This window comes from Opisthorchis viverrini, assembly GCF_000715545.1.
Source record: "Opisthorchis viverrini unplaced genomic scaffold opera_v5_44, whole genome shotgun sequence".
Lineage (NCBI taxonomy): Eukaryota > Metazoa > Platyhelminthes > Trematoda > Opisthorchiida > Opisthorchiidae > Opisthorchis > Opisthorchis viverrini.
The window spans coordinates 1,338,686-1,356,323 of NW_008751700.1; the positions used below are offsets into that span (position 1 = coordinate 1,338,686).

Consider the following 17,638-nt stretch of genomic DNA (forward strand, 5'->3'; position numbering starts at 1 on the left):
ATCTAAATAATTCTGCCTCGCGGTTCGGCATGCGCTTCACACCTGCAAAGTGTAAAGTGCTACTGCAAGATTGGGTGGGCTCGAACCCTAACCTCGTGCTTGCGGATGAACCGATTGAGGTAGTGGACAAATTTGTTTACCTGGGCAGCTGTATCACTCCCGGTGGTCTCACGAAAGAGGAAATTTCCATCCGGATTGGGAAGGCTAGAGCAGCTTTTGCGAACCTATGTCACCTGTAGCGTAGGCGTGACATCAGCCTCTCTGTGAATTGTCGAGTTTACAGTGCTGCGGTGCGCGCCATACTACTATATGGATCGGAAACCTGGTCGCTGCGCGCTGAGGACGTCAAAAATCTTCCAGCGTTTGACCATCGATGTTTTGGGAGCATTGCCCGAATCTGGTGGGAACAACGGATCAGCAATTCCGAAGTACGTCGAATGGTATTCGGGAGAAATAACTCACCCTCGATAGATGAACTGATCACACTGCATAGGTTGCGCCGGCTTGGCCACGTGCTGCGTATGCCAGTCGACCGACTTCCTCGAAGGACTCTTTTCGCACAACCATGTGAAGGTTGGAAGAGAGCCAGAGGCGGCCAAACAATTACTTGGCAGCGAAGTATGAAGGCCGTTACCAGCAAACTCATTTGCGCTGGTCACTGCCGTCTTCCTGGATGGGGACCCGGAGACGGGCCATATACAAGGGTTAGAGACATTGTCAGACATGGCGCAGTCGTGCCCTCAATGGCGCTCGTACATCCAAGCTATTGCCTTCAATGCATAGCTCCCTTCCCAATCCCCCCACTTGACAGCCCACTGATAGTGCTGGATTTATGCACTAATTTACCATCTCCCGCCTGCAACGCGCAGCTACCTCCCCTCAAATAATCGGTGAACGAAACTGCGGTAGCTATGCAACCCTTACGACGAGTGCGCGATTATTAATGCTGACAATGATGATGATAATGATGATGATGACGATGTATCACGATTCTGAAAACAAGCGCGCGGACCACACACTGTTGCATTCCTCGGCTTCACTTAACAAAGTTGCACAAGTGAGGTTAGCTTGATTGATGAAATATCTGCAAGCAAAATGCTCGGCTCAGCAGATAAACCGACAACCGCATGGTTGATACGTTTGCCATCGTCCAGTATCCCAATGGCACTTCAGTTGAGAACATCAGTGATTGGATGCCGGCTGGTGCAGTAGGTCGCACTATTTGGATGAGGACAGGCTGACAGGAGACCCGAACGTCAAAGTGTTCGACGAAACAAGTGAGTACAAGATGTACCACGCTGATGGGCACTGCGTAATTTGGACTGCTGTTGATGGAACTGCTGAGATTGCACGCAGATTACATGATGCTAAGCAATACGCTCGTGCATGTAGTGTGCTTCGCCGAGTTTTCGCGAGTACGCCCCGTTAGAATAGGTTTGCACAACGAGCGATACAGAACACAGAACTGTTCTGAAACCTCGTTGCAGCCTGCTATTCCTAGCCAGTTTTATTATCACAAATAGGCGTCTTTTACACGCTGACTGACGGAACAACACGTATATGACATTTTAAAACGAGGAGCAAAAGGCGGTTTGAAGATACTTATGCGGGGTTCCTTTAGTCGAAGGGGATGTTCGCACTATCCAGGCCGAACGTGGTCTTACTGAATAGCATGTACATGGCTACAAGATGATAAGGTATAGCATATGATTTTCACAGGGTATCTTGAAGCTATCAGCTGGACGATATAACCATGGATTCACCGGATCGCTCGAATTGGACTATGAATATTCCACAACAATGCCGAAGGCGCAAGGCGATAAAAGCCTTGGGCTTGTTTTCCTCCAGAAATAATGCAAATTACGGACGAGATTGTCGGCACCAATTAGCTTTACCTGCAACGCTCACGAAAGTCCTGCCCTTGCACCGGCAAAAGAATAGGGTGCACGATTCGGATACCATTGTTACAACTGGTGATGAAAGTTCCTGTGGAAAAACACATTTCCTCTGAAGCTACTTCAATCGAAAACCGAATTCGACCGAGTGCTGGATCTTTTGTTCTCCTGTTTATCCGTAACTCCCTTACTGCCTAGGGTATCAGAAAAACATCCGAACAATTCAAAAACAAAATCTAGCACTCAGTGAACTAGGAAAAGTTTGAGCATCAAATTCGTGTTCTAACGTTTAGTAGTAGGTTGAATTCGACCTAGGGTAAAATCAAGGTAGGAAGTCCTTGTCGCAACGCCAAGCTTTAACAGATTCTGATCACTCACCTACTGTCAATTTAACTAAGATATCATCGCCAGTTAAAGACTAATCCGTATGATTTCTAACAAGCAAAACTGAAATGACCGCCAGGAAGGTGTTTTTTGTAGACGAAAAACTGAACGAAACTGACTGGAATTTGTAAATTGCCGAATTGTAAACAAAGTTGTCCAAAATCAACCCAAAAAGGTTGACTATTACGACAGAAAGATTGCGGCTGAATGATGCGATATTTTGGAATCAGTACACTCGAAATTACACGTGTATGGGCTCCAATAACAGTTTGATATCGTTCCTCCGGCAGAATAATCACCCCTGCAAAATACTTTTAATCAGTCTAGACAATTTACGTGGCATACAGTACTTTTCACTGACTTCGCTGAACCCGCTCAGTGTTATAAAATATGACTTAACGCTGCATGATGCTAATAAGGACAATCCACACATCTGGACTCGTGAGAAGCTTACTAACTTTCGTACAACCTGAGAATGCACCGAACAGAGCGTGTATAAGGTGGTTGTACTGACTCTTCGATTGTGAAGGTTTACCAGCCAAAAGGTCTGGCACGGAAACGACGGGCCAGCACAGAAACCAACTAATGAGCCTGCGGGTTCGATGGGGCTCGCTACACACACGGAATTCGACAGACGAACACAGTACCAATGAAGTTTGAAAACTAAGCATGGGTTGCGCACAGCATAGACACTTACCTGGTGCGCAAAAGCAACGGGAGTGATGTCTGCGTAATTTGGATCACCCGTAATTCAAACGATACAGATTTTGAGAAGTTAGAAGTTCGCAATGCCTCATATGTCCTGGATAAGGAACGCATCGTGTGTGAAATGCTATTTAGAATAAATAATCTCTCCACATTTTCTCTGCTCCCGTCTGAGGTGGTAAAATTCTTAGCAAACACTACCACAGTGGTTACTTACTGATAAGTAATAATTTCGACATGAGCTCTGAGAAAGTTCTAGGCAATGGGCTGCATCAAAAAACCACGAGGATCACTGATGCGCAAAGCCACGACGCCAGTGTTCTTCATAACGGTAACTGTGATGTCCACAGTCGGAAAATAATATAGTACAGCCCAATAAAGCAGCACGACCTATCAGTAAAGCCTACTCACTGGGCAAATCAGCATATCACCAAAAGACCGTTCTTCAAGGATCCTAGGTCCTGGAAGACATAGTACAGGAATTGAGGTTCTCAGTCACTCAAGTGGTCAGAAAGAAAATTGGCTGTTTAAGGACTTGAAACGTTTGAACACCAGCTTTAGTTGTATGCGCCTTAAGATCAGTAACAAATCCATTTTATGTAGCCATGTCTCTCGCTTGGAGGGGTTCTTTGGAGATGCATTGTCTGGGTTGATCTCATCCGTGTTATACACATCAGCAGGTAGGACGTCCAGTACAGTGAATCGCAGCCAAGTTTTCCTGACATTTATAATGTCAGCGGATATTCCAGTCGCTTCCTTGGAGAGCAGTTGATCTCGGATGATATAGGGTGGGGGGGGGGGCTTAGTCTTGAAAATCGTGGAAACTTGTGTTTACTCTCAGTCCTTCAACCCAACTTTACTCCTACATAGGTGTGACGGTAAGCGCAGTTTGTCGCATTGGGAAAGAGGAACTGTAACTCTGTTCGTAAGCTAAAATCTACAAATCAGGGACAACAGGTCCACAGTACGTACTGTTTTGTGGTTCATGGTAAAGCCACCGTGCCGTGAATTCCAGAAAACAGCTGTATATTATACTGTCTCCCTGGTCAATCTCTGATCCGTGTACTACACGATGAACATTCACCAATTTGCACATCCAAATAACTTCTCTTGAAAACAAAGGTGCATACCATTGTCTGTTGGATCACATTAGAGTCTGTAGCAGAACCAGCATTTATTGATGTCCAGTGCACTGCCCGCATGCTAGGGGCATGGATACATGAGACAGATACTGAAGACTAAAGTGAACTGTTTGAAGATGAATTCCATTCATTCTGGTCCCCATTTAGGCTCCACGAGTTGTACAAGATTATCGCTTTTAAAGCACCACTCCTACCGCTGGTAGCCATGACTCGACAACGATGGCGTGCTTGGGCACAACAGTGGAGAAAAAAGTAATGCTTGAATAGCAATAAAATCTGCATAGGTTAGCAGTCTCTTCAGAAATCGGAAAGTGGTTCATTCTGATTTTAAAGAGCTATGTGGGTAACTTTACTGGCCTCGCGAATGGAACGACATGAACGCATCGCGTAATGATTCTGGAATTTGAAAAACATTTGTCGCTGACTTCAAACCCAGTGAAGTCGTGCATACATTCTGCAATCACCCTGTCCTTTGCTTGGGATGCCGTGATTACTACGTTGTTTTCGCGTGGCCTCGATGAACAATTCCAATATCACTATTCAGATCTTCGTACAAATTGTTTTCTGGGGATACACATATACAGTCGTTGCAAACACCAAAATCATACTGTCGAGGCAATTACTCCGAACTGGGTTGTTGTTAACACTGTGAGTCAAAACAATAACGAGGTTTTTGCCTGGGCCCATTAGCCCCACAACGCTCTTAGCTGCAGTGGAGTAAAACTTTTTGCGCCAAAATGTTATACTTTGTTGCCTATGTGCTCAAACCAAAAACCATTCTAATCTACTTTCATATTTTTGCAGCTCACCAAATTTCATTGTCCACTGAAGCAATCATATCTATGGCGAAAAAGTCTGGTGGAATAATCTCCCAGCATCGCTGAGACACCGGGATGCCTAAATGGGGCATAAAAGTGTACTGTGAACTCAATCGACCAATTGCCTTAGTCCATCAGCCACGTCATAGCTTTAGAAAATTCCATTCCATTATGCGAATACTGAGCGCTGTTTTTGCCTCTCCTTTGTTTCGAACACGTTCAAGCCGCTAAAATGAATCTACCCGTCGGTTGGGAGGATTCTGTAAGTACAACCACACAAACGTCAGTGATCTCGGCAACCAGACATATTGAGGACGAAATGTGTCTTTTTTATGCCTGTTTTGTATTTGGACCACTATTAAAAACTCACCCTCCCAGAGGTTTTGCTATCCAGGGAATCTATTGTCCTCACAAACTCCTGTGGTATGCCCTGCTGAGCAAGCGTGTTATGAGGAACAGACAGGTGAAGAGTCAAATGAGCATTGGAAATCCAGAAACGCCTATACGTACAGCGTTGTTCTGGCACCTGACAGAGTATGAAGCTTTGGTCAACGCAATTTCTAACAGGCCGGAATCCCAATTGTTGCTTTCGCCTCAATACATCACGTGTCAGCATAAGGCATTGAATGACAAGTCTCGTCAGCGTAGCTGTTTTCAACAACCCGGTCCCTGTTGTATATAGCGGGTAGGGTATTCGGGTGATAACACCATGTGGCGGCAGATTTGGCCTGACAGTATTTTTAATTGTAGGAGTCATGGTTGTACCAGGAATTCCACTATCACGGTGCCCAAAGAAAAAAAAGCGTTCAGCTGTAGCACCCTTCCGGTGCCTAGCTGCCATGCCACCCGAAGGAAGCACGAAGGCTGGGATACTGCTGACCTTCCGGTCAGTAAATTCGCGCTCTAACCACTTGGGCCATCTCGCCCCAAGGTGCCCAAACCTAGATAGGAAAATGATTAGAGTTCCCAATCAATGCCTTTGGCTGGAAAGTCCGACCGTGAGGTCCACATTGACGTAAGGTCTTGCTTCCCCCCAGAACATCACTCACGTCCTACTTCGTTTGCTGGCTCTAGTGCTCCTCGTACTTGTGTTTTAATTTAATTTCATATTAAACATAAGCTAATCGGAGCCAGCCAGCAAATGTATTGAGAGTTCAAGTTTGTCGGTGTTTATTGGTGTCACTTGAACAAAATACGGTCAGTGAAAAGTAGGGTCGAGAAAATATTCAGTCATTGCGTAAAACTAACTTCAAACCACTTCAGGTTGCGGTTTACATATACCGAATGGTTGGTTCGAGTGGGTCAACTACATAGCTCTCGGGTGCCTGTACAGAAATGAAACCTTTGGCTCTGTATTCGAAACCATTGTAAATGGTATAGTGTTTTGGGTGCTGGCAAGCCACACACAGTCACGACGTTACCCCTGAGTTGTATTTCACGGCTTGATGACGGAATTAGAGCTGAGTCATCCATCCCATTTAACTGCTGTTGGATTACTACGTTGAGTATGTCTATCATTCATCCGTTCATACAAGTCGCCATTTCAAATATTCATCAACAGTAGGGTAGATACACTCAACAAGCAAAAAACGAACCTTCTAACCCAGTCAATTATACACTATCGGTAGCCACTACAGAGAAAGTGGGTTATGAAATACGTTGAACATTAGTCACCCAAGTGCCGAGAAAGAGGTTTTCAACGGTGTAGGATTTTTGTTGAGTTCACATTGTTGGGGAGCGGGAGAAAAACACTGTAATTGGTATTCACCACGTGGCAAGAGCATTTCTTGCCACATTAGTTGCATGAATTTTGTTGACAGGTTAGACATGAAGATTCGTCATCAGTTTGTCTCGTTGGAACGCAAGCACCATCATTTTAGGCAGAAAAAAGTGCCAAAACTGGTTGTTTGCTGCTCACAGCAGATTACTAAGAAGAATGAACAATACACTGCACAGAAAAGGGATCAGTTGATAGCCCCCTAAACTTCCAAACACTAATGAAATTCTCACGTTTGGACGGATAACCTAGCATTGGTGAATGCTGTACAAAACTATGCGGCCACACGGAGAAGCAGTGCGGTACCGGAGCAATCGTTCATCAAAACTGCTCCAAAGCATCACCATCACCGACAGCATGACGTTATGTTCAACAGTGAAGCTTCGCTGCCGACTCCAAAGCAACGACACCTAGTATACCGACAGTATACCTTTCACACGATAGCTAGTGTCCATGGATTACCCTTCAACAATCATTTATATGAATATGGATTCGCTTACGTCGTGCGGCGAAAATGCTGAGTAACGATCACCAACGGCTTGCAATCGACCCAGTACATGTGAGGCGCATCGCAGGCAGTATGCGTAGAGTTTATTAAACAAGTGGGGAAAAGTTACCCATATATCGATACGTGGGGGCGGTAAACAAGAAGCGGCATAAAACCTGGCGAGCACACTTCGAACCTGAATTTCGGACAGGTTACAAAACATGTCGTAATCAACAAGCCACGAACAACACGCAAACAGGCGGGAGATATCGACCGACGCCCACAAAATGTCAATGCCCTATTCATTTTACTCGTGAAAACTTTGAAGTCCATACGTGACATTGACATAACTGTTCGTCACGCGGACAAAGGCTATTACCAGGAAAAAATGTCAGCATTGTGGCAAGATGAAGCCGGCAGATGAAGCTGACAACTTGCCGGTACATACGACTGTTAGCCTTTTAAAGCACTAGTATATACGAACCTGGTGAAAGTGCAACGTAAACAGGTCATCATGGTTTAATTTATCTACTGCCTATTAAGGGTGGTCGCTCGCTTTTGCTGCAGTTGTATCACAAATCTCGCTTGGAGAGTCCTCCTCCTGCCCTAGAGTGAATATCCTGATGAGTCCACATCGAACGAAGACAACTGAATTAGAATGTTGCTTTTGTTAAGACTTATGAGAAGTGCATATCCTCGGCCTTACCGGGATTCTAATTCCAGTTATTCAATAGGTGAAGCAAGCGAGCTATCGCATGCAGCGAATACCGAATGTACGTTGGAAAAGCCGAGTGAGCTGACGCTTGAGCGACATGTGCAGTTACCCTAAAGCCCCAAACAACGAACTAGTGGAAGCAGCTGGATAAGACTGGGCATCAAAGGTAGCGTGGAATGGAATTTCACACCGACGTTCCTTCCTCTTCCTAGAAGACCGATTAAATTTGATCGTTACCGGGACGATCGTAGTCGATAAAAAGCTCAGAGGAACCGAATAAAAGCGGTTCTTGAAAAAGGACAGTTGCATTTTAAAGTCCATCGGTCTATTAAGTATGACCAGGTTCATGTCGATTCTATTGTTTGGTTATCACCACTGGTAACTCTGATGTCTAGGTTTGGGCACCGTATCAGTATCCAACCTCGCTTCTGACCAACACAACACCATATCTGGCGTCTCCTAGTGTCCCCATCAGAACTAGTAAGTAAAAACAAGGAAGCATTGATGCATACCTCCTTTCTGTGCAGTCTTTTTTCGAGCGGAAATCTACAATCAAATGAACGGAAGCAGAGGAAACGCAACACACAAGATCAAACGGCCAAATGTGGGGAAAGGGACAAAACTACTGGAAAAAAGTATTCGGTGAAGCAAGTGAAGGCAGAAGAATCAGACAACGCAACATAAATTCCAAAAGGATAAATTGAACTACGTGCAGGCCAATTTCCACACGGCCAAACATTACAATCACGTCAGGTCAAATGTCAATGCAAGCAGATGTGAGGGAAACAGACACCCGACCCAACATCGATGTCTACTCTTACGGTGATGAAACATTTACAAGCCAAACTCGGCCAACCGATCCACTGCCACTCCAACAATAGTTGAAAAACGCAACCGAGTACCAGTATCTCTAACAAGGCTGCCTAAGAAAGAGGTTTAGACTTTTCGTGTACGTCGTGGACTAGCACTGAGCCTCTTCTCCATCCCACTTTCATTTTCTTTGCATCACGAAGTTTAACAAAAAAACTAGTCGTGGTTGCACTGCCGTAAGGGACAAGTGTTATTACCGGGGACGATATTGTGTTCTTGAAGTGTGTTGGAAGAGTACGAAGGGCTTGCTGGATAAGACGGAAATCAGTAATAGAACGAAGGTAGGGATACACCAAGTTCCTAAAATTCCCGCCAAACTTAACTAATTCCATAGCCGACTACTGTTTGGCAAGTTCAGTTAAACAGCTCTAAACTATACACAAAGATAAGTTCGTCCCAGTTTCCGGTTTCTGGCGAGGAAGATGTAACTAGGTATTGGAGGCCGTAACACAATAAATTAGTCGACGTTGAATCGGTCCGATTTGAAGACGGGAGAAACTGACAGCTACGCGTTGAGGGCAATAGGTTTGATATAGAAGCACCACTAAAAGCACGATTGATCAGTATCTACCATTATGATTGATCACTGATGAATCGATTCGCGAGGTTCCCACTAGGGGAGGCTACAGTTGTTAACCGGATTGACGCTGGTTGACACTTCTATGCTTCACTGCCAGACAAAAACTGCCCATCTCTCGGTCGTTTTCTCTCAGCACAGAACTGGGAAAGAAGAGCTCTGGAAGGTAGCTGACCTTTTCACATACGAGTTACACCTCCTGGCCAGTGTAGCCTATAAAGCGTGAGTGGTCCGTCCACCGTGGGAAGGTTCTTGCTTCCGAAAACCACCTGGTGCACCACAAAACCGCTGACTCCATGTTCCAACCAAACCTAGAAAGCATTTGGCAACAACGGTGGGTAAATAGTGAATGTTCTCGTTCATCTTCTGTGCGGGGAGGTCACGCCTGTTGTCCAACAGGCAGTATGGATCACACCTTTAGATTGATACAGATAAATTGACGTCAAGTCGGGGTCATAGGTGTCGAAAGTTGTTTTGGCTTTGCGAATCGAGAAGCAATCTCCTATTTAATCAATCTCCCGGAACTTATGCAACCGAGTTTTGGGTTGCGGCAGCATTAAGAAGTTCGCAGGTGTGGAGCACAAATCAAACCGTGCGGTCATTGGAAGTGGATTGCACCTCTAAAATATATGAAGCAAGGAGAGCCAAGACGTCTGGGTACTCAATGTTTGTGGGCGAACGCCTAAGATAACTTTAAATCCGAATTTCCTGTCACTCGATATAAACGAATTCTCGACGACAAGAGACACCTACGAGCAGTGACACCTCAAAAAAGTATCGTAACCCGGATTCTGTGTACTTAAGAGACCCAAGCGACACAAGTAAGAGGACACTAAAAACGGGATGTCATAGGACAGGAAAAACTAAATGTTGGAGGTTCTTCTCTAAACAAAGCAACCGTAAACAAAATCTTTTACGTTTTAAAATCTCCAAGCCTGTCATCCGACACTGACTGCGCCTAATAAGCAGACGAATTGGCAGCTAAGACATGATAAGTAAAAATGGTGAAGTGTTAGAGGCACGACTGATAACTGCGTTTGGTAATGAGGGTCTAAGACCTAAACTGTTGGCTAAAACGAAATCGGGTGAATAAATTCGTAGGAAAAATGGGGAGCACTATCATTTTCATATCCACTGAAGAACAGAGAGGGGAGAACTCACGTTGCATCATCATGCTCAACACCACCGTAGTCCAAGAATATGTTTGACTCGTCAAGAGCGCGTTCAATGAGTCTTGCAGCGCATCGAAGAATNAATCTTCCGATCGCATCACGTTCATCCGATCCTCCTCCGTCAGAGTACGAACTGATAATAGGGCATAAGGGATTCAAAATAAATTCATTTTGATTTGACGGAAACCACATGACGTCTTGGGAACGACGAGACAGAAAAATACTTCCTAGGGAGGTTGGTTGCTGTTTCAACTTGCACGGCAAAGCAAACACCCCTGGAGTATTCGGCCTTACTCCGTTCGTTTAATCCTTGTTATAGACCTTATACGGTTCGCACCCACCTCTTTGGCAACGGGCAAGTCATTAGGTAAGCTGTTTCAATTCACCGGCTGCACGAAATGACCGGTAATTGTATGCTCATGAGGAAAACAACCTAGAACCGGTGACCAAAGGGCAACATGTCCGATTCTTTTGTAACCCCTTGCTGATTCGAAACAGTGATGAAAACACGTGTGATTCAGCTGTTCGGGAATCGGTCACAACTTAGCTGCACAATATACAGTAAATTCTGAGCCCATGACTTGGTGATTAAATCAAGAAGCACATTTAAAAAGAAACCGGCTACACAAACTGGCTGACATAGGAATGCTGATAATAAGCATCCGGCTCTGAGAATCACTGCTAGTACTGGAAGATGCAGAACACTTATTTCTACATAGACACAGACATACAGACTACCCTCCCCAACTAATTCCTCACTATGGTCACGTGATAGTTGGTCTGAAGTCATTAGGTCTTTGGATTACCACCCAAACCTGGAAAAACAACATGGAGCAGAATTTCTTCCCAATGAAAACCAGAATGCGAAATATGTGCAATAGACCGGGGTCGCCCATTCGACACGTTGACAGTAGGAAAACAAGGACCATCTTCTGAAGTAAAAGTTCACAACCTCAGTAATTTTTCGAAAAATTTGATGATACCAAAATAAATGAACTCAAGCAGATAAAAAAGCTTCAAGAAGACTAGCAATTCCAGCTGAAAGTTTTACTAACTCAACAACACATTGTGCGTTTTCGATTATCTCACTCTGCAGATGTGTGATAACAAACATGCAGTGTTCTATTAGGACTTTAAGCGTGGAATCTGATGGCCAAATCCTCATACTTGCTGCTAATCAGCTCTGCAGGCATCCCCTCCTCCTGGAATACCTAACATGTCCATTCACATTTAGCCCAGCAATTTCACTACTGCAAGATTCACAGTGATGCTTTGAGAACGACACGATTTACAGCTAAGTGGATATTCTCCACTAGCTCCGTAGTATTACAGAATGAGATAGTCAAGCGTGCGTGCAAGTTCGAAAAGTGGCTATTCAGAATCAGAGCCACTCTTACATTAATGTTTGTGGATATTTTTTTCATGTTAGCGATATCCACATATGAATCGGGGCCTGGATGTCACTTACAACTTTACGTGCGAGTCCTGATCACAAAGCTAGTTTAATGTGCCGTCAATCCATCAATCAATTCACCAGCTATAAACCGTGTACTATAGGTACACAGTTGCTACAGCTTCGATTACCGGAGAGTGGGAGAGCGTGGAACATACAGCCAAGGTCTGAGAATTAAAGGGATAGTCAGCCATTAAGCTTGTTGAACTCGAGCCCGTTTAATCTAGGAGCTATGACTTTAAAGCAGTTGCGCCATACCCAGATATAGCTTTGGACTTCATCCCACTTCCTACAAACACTCACACGGTGATGTATTATGGCTCGAAAATGAGCTGACATTATTTCCCCTAATGAAGAGAAAGAATGGTATTACCGGACGGCTGAATGAGGAGGAATGGGGATTGCGCCCGTTATTTGGTAGATGCATGCATTTGCCAGGAAATGGCACGAGTGCAGTTAGAAGGCAATGGATCAACTGAAGGCTTGTATAGGCTGTGAAGTTGGAATAGAAATTTCCACAAGGATGTATTTGAAATATTGACACTTCCCTCAATAGCTCCTCCCAGTCAGTGCTTCCAAACTATAAAAATATTAAATTCGTAGAAGCAAGTAGCGTACAAGTCCTCATAAAACAACCGGTGATAAATTTGATTTATTTCTGGATTTATTCACATTAAGTTCCTTCAATTTATCAAAATTAACTGTTAGAATTGAAATATGTGGGATTTACACACTACATACTGCAGGAAAAGCCATGTGCGGATTGTTTTCGGTCCTATCAACGTTCCGATGAGAAGGCCGTTACTCAGCTCTATCGTAAACGAAAAGAAACCAACAAAGCAGGCTGTTATTAGATACGACCTCCTTTGCAACGTGTCATGCAATCTTTCACTCATAAAAATTGTTCAAATTTCCAATCGGATGAATGACGATGTTCCGGCACAAGGTGACGGGGATGAAGTACACAGGAAAAGATTTTGGATCAGGCCGCCTATATTCTTGCACCAACTAAGTATGTAACTAATAGAAAATCAAAGTCCTTCCTGAGGTGACTATAGGCCTCAAATTGACTTATACATGTGAGCGACATGAACCTACGGAATTCACCCAAAGCCTATACATTTCGCGCCAACATTTAGTTCCAACAGCTGATTAGTAAGCCTTCCGTTGATTATAATGAACTTCCACACTATGACGCCCTAAATGCGTAACGCTCCTCAACACTGCTTTTCGAATCATTACTTCGCCTTATTTTGTTCGAAGAACTACGGTGACCGGCATCACCACTTGAATTTTTAAGGAAACGGACACGTCCAGAAACCTTCAACATTTATGACAACCGTGACATCATTGGGTAGAGTCTACAACGCATCCAGCAGTCATCATCATCGACAGCATGACATCAGTGTTCAACACCAATGCCTCGCTGTCGTACAACCATGGTTTAGTTGGAAGCCTTATTGTAAAGAAAAGAGTAAAGGCGGACGGGGAAGGGACTTAGTGCTAGCTTACCACAACCATTCCGATATAGTGGTCCCTCAAAAGGGAGCACCCGTTGGGCCTGGTCGTCCTCAGATTAATCATTGTGAAAAGGGTAGATTCGCTGAGAAGCGATTGTTAACATACCGATCACTTGTCACTCCTTTGTATTCGAACGCAACGGGATAAACTTTCACCTTAAGCTTGGAGTCTGCTAAATGAGAAGTGATAGGTCTGAACAGTGAACAGAACTTTCTGCCGAAGCACTCAAACGATATGGTACAAAAATTGCCGCATTGAGTGGGACAAGACTAGCAAGACGGGAAACGCTTTGAAGTTGTTCATAACCGTAACTTTATCCGTGAGATTGATGGTTATGTGTGGGCTGAGATGCTGTCCAGGCGAGAGGTGGACAGTATATCACCTGACAACAAAGTATGGAAACAATAACCAGTAGACTTAGTCGGGTCCACAACCCCCGCCTCCCTGGATGGGGACTCCGAGACTTAAATTGATGATTGATGGCACTGGCGGAAATGGTCCAATAACGCATTCAGTGGCGTCCGTGCATCAGAGCTGCCGTTTTCAATGCGTAGCTGCCCTATTCCCCAGAACATGCAATCGCCTGAAAGGCTTGGCCGCATATCCCGCACTCCTCCACTTTCCGGTGATCGAAACCGTGGTAGCTGGAACCAATGTGCTTATGGCAAATTGATTTATTGCTAGGTGTCCACTAGACCAATCACATTTGACAGTTAAATCAGTATCGGATGCTAGAAAACCACAAGTTGCGTTGTCGCACTACCATCGCAACTACTTTGACGGCCGGGTGATTACAGCATATAAACTTCTCCCGATTCCGGAGACGACGAATCCGGAGAAAAAGGCAACAAATATTTGTTCAACTCATTCAGGCAAATAATAGTGCAAATAAATTGCTCACCTGGGTCGATGAAATTAAGATTACTTTCATTATGAGGTGTTAACCTGTAGCCCAATTCAAACCGCTTTGCAGCCGCACTCGTGGGATATCCACGGCACAATAATAGTCCCGGTCAGTTGTCAAGCATACTCATGGTAATAATTTACATGATGCAAGTTTTATCATACCGTATGACTCAATAACCAAGTAACACCGTGCGCTCACATCGTTCCGCAGTTTTCCATATTTTCCGCGAAGTGTTCTGTCATATTTAGTGGAAGCACAAATCGTCAAACTCGTTCAACAAAGCGAATGAAAACAAAGACGGCATACTGTCTTGCGACTACCTGTTTTTTAGGGTGATGATACATAGTGCTACTTCTAGTAGTTTAGTAGAACACCTATTAAGCATACTTTCCCCATAGCGGCTAATTTCCACCAGCTGAATGGAGAACTCAATGAAAATACGACTTGAAGCGCGTGCTCTGCAAAAGAGAGCGCCTCTAAAAGGATCGCAGTTCCAGTCGGTCCAGAGAGTGAGCGCCCCTGAGAAGGAACACTGAGTCCTACTGAATGTAGAGGCGGCCTTCACTGAAAATGTCTGGGAAATGAGGACAGCTCGTGTTCCTCATGTACGGGAGCGCCATGATTGGGTTTGATAGGTCACAACCGTAGCTCTAATGACACGGACAAGCCATGATGGTGCCGTAGGTTCACTTCTTTAAGAACGTGAGCCGTGAATTCTGCTTTATCGCTTTCGTGATGGAGGTCAAAGCCTAAAGGAAACCGGGTAAACCAAAGTGTTATCAACGATTAGCTGCCATGCGAACATGCATCAGCAACCTGGCTAGTAACGCTCACGAAAAGCGAGAAGCTACCAATTCCTTGTTTTTCGGTAGTTCGAAACCATGAACGTGGTAACAGAATGTGACTTGAACATCTATGTGCTGGACAAGGGTTAAAAAGTTTCAGCAACTAGAACTAAGCAAACCGGAACACTTTGGCCTTACTGGATCGACCACGGGTTGATTGTGCATTATGGAAACTCAAACCAAAAAATCCAAAAAGGCACATAAGTGACACACCTAAATTACAAACTTACTTTTAACTGGTTCCGAAAAGTCTACCCCAAACTCCGTAGGGGTTTTCGCCGGTAAGTCACCAGCTGTGCTGGAAAGCCGTCGCTTCCCCGTGACTAGGACAGAAGGATCGATATCAACTGCGGTGCTGTCATCAAAAGGCATCACTGAAAAGAGAAATGTCAATGTTATCTATGTTGGGAGTCGCCGGATGGTGGCGTTACTTCAGTAACATCTTACATGACTGTCCCGCCGACATGCACTTCTCTACAACTACCATAAAGGAATTTGACCAAACAAAATCTGGAGTGTGCAGTGGACCACGGAAAACTGTTTCTTGTCAATTCGGAATGAAGATTGAACAGGAGGTGCGCTGATTTCGGCTAATATTTCCGAATGTTAACACATTTTCTCGGTTTTCTTTCCTGAGTCAAGCCGCACTGAATTAATAATGCACAGACAAGTTGAAATGTCCCACTTTAACAACTATGCATCATCACTAACAGAGACAGCAACACCCGTGTTGACACTGATGCTTCAAAGGGAAAGAAAGAGAACGTGTGTGAGGGAGGGGACCTGGTGGTAGTTCACCGCAAGCATTATGAGGTCCCAACACTTTCACTAACACAACGTGGAAAAAGTTGACAGCATGGATGTCATGGACATCGATTAACCACCATTGCTTGCAGTAGCTCCAGATAAGCGAATTGGGAGTAATGAGGATCCCATCCTGGGTACCAAACTGCACCAACAACATTTAAACTCTGTGTAATCACTTTCACATCCTTCTGAACTGTGGCGATAAGCCGTTTCGAGGAGTAAACATGAGATTTAGAAAGATTCCAAATGGAGGACAGATAAGGCTTTATGTGAAAATGCAAGGTTTAACGATGTGTTGGCTATAAAACCAGATCAACTGAATGTGGTGGTCGTTTTCAAAAAAGCGGAGCATACATGTTATGTTGTACCGTTGAGGAATGTTAGGAAGCGCTCCAGAAGAAAACAGTGAAACCAAGGAACTCGTCAAAAATTTGGATCAAAACCAGTATTTTATGCATCCTGAGAAGTTCTTAAGGTGCGCGGTGCATGCCAGAAAAGCTTTCTAACCTACCGAGGGAGAATTCATCATCCCATTCAAGATTAGCGATGAACCGCGGGGACCCTAGAATTTCACGTGGAGAATCTGCGGGAAAGACTGATGAGAAAGTAATCAGATCAACGTACCTCCATGGAGAACACCGGGAACTACGAGGAAGAAAAAAAGTTATTTTCTTACACATCTTAATAACTCACGATGCTGAGAAACCAAGGGTTCCCGTGTTTGTGTCTGTTTTGAGTAGGTAATCGGATCCTTCGGAGGGATGTTGAATTCTTGAACCTTAGAAAGTCCTAGTTTTGGACGTGGGTGTGGACTTGCGACCCGTGCACTATGGGGGATGGACAAAGATTCGAAGAACAAGGAAGGACTCACTGCCTCAGCAAATCAGATGTACTTTTGGACTGTGGTACGTGATCTCTAGTAGCGTTCGGACTGGACTCAGGAATGGATATTCCCAGAGTCTTTAGTAGTTCGTCTGTATCTATACGCACACTATTGCCTCCAACATCGTTCCCTGATGTGCCATGATTGTAAGATCCGTTGGTAAGGACATCAGTTTTTCTACTCTTCTGTTCACGAAGGGCAGCGAGCTTTGCCTTTTTTCGCTCTAGTTCCTGTTTCCTATCAACTGAAGACATTCGAGCAACAACGCTGAAATGGAAGGAAAGCAAAAAGTCTCTATATGAAGTGAAATTCTCTTTAAAAAATACCAGCAGATACAAGTGTTGGCAACAACAATCGACCAAAGCGCCACAATTCGTAATACTGTGCGAGTGGTCCTTATTACGGGAGGTTTGTTTCAGAGCATCAATAAGCTCGGTTATTGGTTTGCTCGCTGAGATAAGGAGTTGTAACCGACCAAGCCTGGATCAGCAAGGACCACGTCACAAATATATCCAGAGTTAGCAAGGGCATTCGTTGACGGTCAAGCACAGTGACTAACTTTTTCACAAGGCCATTGGCATAAATTGTCTGAAACAACCGGATGTGGACATTCGCATCCATAGAATGGTGTTGGCTGCCCACTCAAGCTTGGAACTACCGTCTAATATCTGATTAGCGCT

General features: G+C 44.5%; 1 protein-coding gene across 1 annotated transcript in view; it reads right to left on the minus strand.

Annotated features, from left to right (window-relative positions):
• The window catches only part of T265_03205 (hypothetical protein), a gene marked incomplete at both ends in the record, with an annotated part of 43,313 nt that extends 26,101 nt beyond the window's left edge, over positions 1-17,212 (minus strand). The window contains 7 exons of the mRNA XM_009167624.1: positions 463-669; positions 10,532-10,817; positions 15,499-15,642; positions 16,587-16,658; positions 16,700-16,720; positions 16,769-16,902; positions 16,947-17,212. Coding sequence (XP_009165888.1) covers positions 463-669; positions 10,532-10,817; positions 15,499-15,642; positions 16,587-16,658; positions 16,700-16,720; positions 16,769-16,902; positions 16,947-17,212 — 1,130 coding nt within the window. The remainder of the gene's footprint in view (positions 1-462; positions 670-10,531; positions 10,818-15,498; positions 15,643-16,586; positions 16,659-16,699; positions 16,721-16,768; positions 16,903-16,946) is intronic.
• Between the last annotated feature and the right edge of the window lie 426 nt (positions 17,213-17,638).